Here is a 2,537-nt window from a genome sequence, read left to right as displayed (position 1 = left end):
CGCTCCGTCGCTGTCCCTCCGCGGTCCCGCGCCCCGAGCCGTGAGTTTTCTGCGTAGAACGCGCTAACGAGTCCTTTCGCGTGCTTGTTCCTGCAGGGCGGCGTGTTAGTTCGGCTGGAGGGAGTGCAGGCTCTGCGCTACTCGGTGAGAGCTGGCAGATGTCCCAAGTGAGGGAACCTCTTCCTCCGGGGCCTGAAGGGCCAGAGCGGGCTCCGAGTGACAGCGGCGCTTTGATCTCGCTCCCTCGAGGTGAGTCGCTTTAAAGTTTCTCGGTAATTGTTGCGCCTTTTATTTGAATGATGCGTTTACTGACTCGTTCTTTGGGTTTTAACCCCTCGCTGCTCCCCGCTTCCTGCCCCTCCTTGGTGTACCTCTGTAACACTTTCACTACCCCGCCTTTATTGTTTCAGCCAGAAATATCCTATGTAAAAAACGCGAAATGGGAAGAAGTAAAGGATGCACTGGTGTCAGCGCTGCTTCTCACTGCTTGAAAAACTGCAGTCACTGAGAGGCAGATGCTGCTCCTTGAAACCGCCTCCTCGTTGCTCAGCTTTGGCGTTTGTTTTTTGGAGCTCTTTGCCAAGCTCCTCTTCTTCTCAGCCCTGCAGCGAGTTGAGAAGGGCAGTCCTGGGCCAGCAGTGCTGCGCAGGTGGGAGGGCACGCTCCTGTTTCTCCTCTTAGTTTACTGTGGTGCTGCACCTAATGCCTGTTCAGAGACTGTTCACTTGTTTTGTGTTTACTGCTCTACTGTTCTTCAGAAGTGTGTTCATCATAGCGAGAAATCCTTCAAACTGTGTGCCGTTTGCACTTGCACAGAGTATATTGATGCTCTGATCACCTTCATGTAGAGGAGTTTGACAAGGTGTTCTGTAGGTTGTCCTCAAAGCAGGGCAGTGTGTTTGCCTGCTGAGTTCTGGCCTGTGAAGATGAGACTTATTTCTTTTCTTACGTTTACAGCTACTGCTTTGTTTTTCAGAGTTCTGACAGCAGTTTTCTGCCTCTGAAGAACAGACAAATAAGGTTGTTCAAAGGCTGTGACTTTATACATAAGAGGTTAACTTAGCAGAGCCTGGTAACTCAGTTGTGCAACAGCGGATTAAAGATGCAGCCTCTGCTTTTGTAACATGGAAAATCAATAGCTGTGTGAAATCAAAGTTGAAGACTCATTTGAGAAACCAGAAAGTATCCGTAGCAAAGTTTAAAAAAAAAAAAAAAAAGTTAAACTAGGCAGGGAGACATATTACATTGGCTTATACTTGTCTTATTGTTTTGGGTTTTTTTTTTTGTTCCTGGAGAATGACTCATAACTTCTAAACAAGTAAAAAAAAAATAAATAAAAGAAGATTAGATACAGAAGATCAGGCGGAACAGAACTCTCAGAACCATGTTTTGGCCAGAAAAGAACAGTATTTGTGATACATGCTTATTTTCTATGCTTTTCTCTGTCATGTAATCCAGTGGCCACCCTGGTTAAATGCTTTGTGTAGGCCATACATCCAAGTTAGAGGAGTTTCAAGCCAGTGAGCGAAGTAGCCTGGAGAACAGTCTTCTTACAGTACCACTTTGAATTGTGTTTTAACTATTAAATAAAGTTGTATATGATTCAATTTCCGTAAGATTTTCAATACCTGCTCTTCTTCTTATGGAAAGTAAGGAGAAGAGCAGTGGCCTGCACACAGACAAGTTCTTTGCAGAGCCTGAAAGGCACAGCTGCAGCTCAGAGCTGTCAAAGTGAAAGGTTGTAGAGTGACTTTTTCAGGGATCACTAAGGTACAAAAAAGTGTAATGTCTTGACTCAGGCTTGCTCACCGGCCACACCTTTCAAGGCACATGATCAGTTTTAAGGGATGTGCATAATTCACAGAAAGATAAAGCCTTTTTCATTTTTTTTTCTAATTTCAGCATTCAAATGTGCCTTTTAAAAAAAAAAATTCTAGTGAACTTAGATTTAAGGATAACTGTTGATATTTGTTGCTTTTTTCAAGTCTAATTCTGTTGGGGAAATGGGGGTGGAAAGAGGAAGAGGTGAGTTCATAACATTTCCAGTCTATATTCCAGCATTTCTGTTGTCAGCTTTGCAGTGTGTGGTTACAGGGTTAGGTAGTTGAGATATTCCAGGACTGAAGATCTCAGATAATATATCTGGAACTTTCAGCACTCTCCAGCACTTTCTGTACCATCCCACAGGGCACACAAAGTACACTGACTACTGTAGAATTTGGAGATAATTGTAAAAGCTGTGGCTGAAATTCACATTATTTCTGGAAATGGGCTAGAGTTGTAGTAAGTTGAAATAATTATTAATTTACTTGGAATCATCTCCTAATCACAGAAGCACAGAATCACAGAATTGTAGGGGTTGGAAGGGACCTCTAGAGATCATCGAGACCAACCCCCCTGCCAAAGCAGGTTCCCTACACCAGGTCGCACAGGTAGGCGTCCAGGCGAGACTTGAATATCTCCAGAGAAGGAGACTCCACAACCTCCCTGGGCAGCCTGTTCCAGTGCTCCGTCACCCTCACCGTGAAGAAGTTCTT

The 2,537-nt window shown here is 44.4% G+C and overlaps 1 protein-coding gene across 2 annotated transcripts in view; it reads left to right on the top strand.

The window, feature by feature from the left end:
* MDFIC (MyoD family inhibitor domain containing) overlaps positions 1-2,537 on the top strand; it is a 50,573-nt gene that overhangs the window by 1,957 nt on the left and 46,079 nt on the right. The window contains exon 2 of one of the 2 annotated variants that reach the window (XM_010706768.3): positions 97-249. In XM_010706768.3, coding sequence (XP_010705070.1) covers positions 159-249 — 91 coding nt within the window. In that variant the 5' untranslated portion in view covers positions 97-158. Of the gene's footprint in view, positions 1-6; positions 250-2,537 lie in introns of those variants that run through there. The other variant, XM_003201985.3, reaches the window with a different exon arrangement.

The sequence above is a fragment of the Meleagris gallopavo genome, chromosome 1 (genome assembly GCF_000146605.3).
Source record: "Meleagris gallopavo isolate NT-WF06-2002-E0010 breed Aviagen turkey brand Nicholas breeding stock chromosome 1, Turkey_5.1, whole genome shotgun sequence".
NCBI classification, from domain to species: Eukaryota; Metazoa; Chordata; class Aves; order Galliformes; family Phasianidae; genus Meleagris; species Meleagris gallopavo.
The sequence above is the reverse complement of the archived record's forward strand: the minus strand, read 5'-3'. Positions and strand labels throughout refer to the sequence as shown.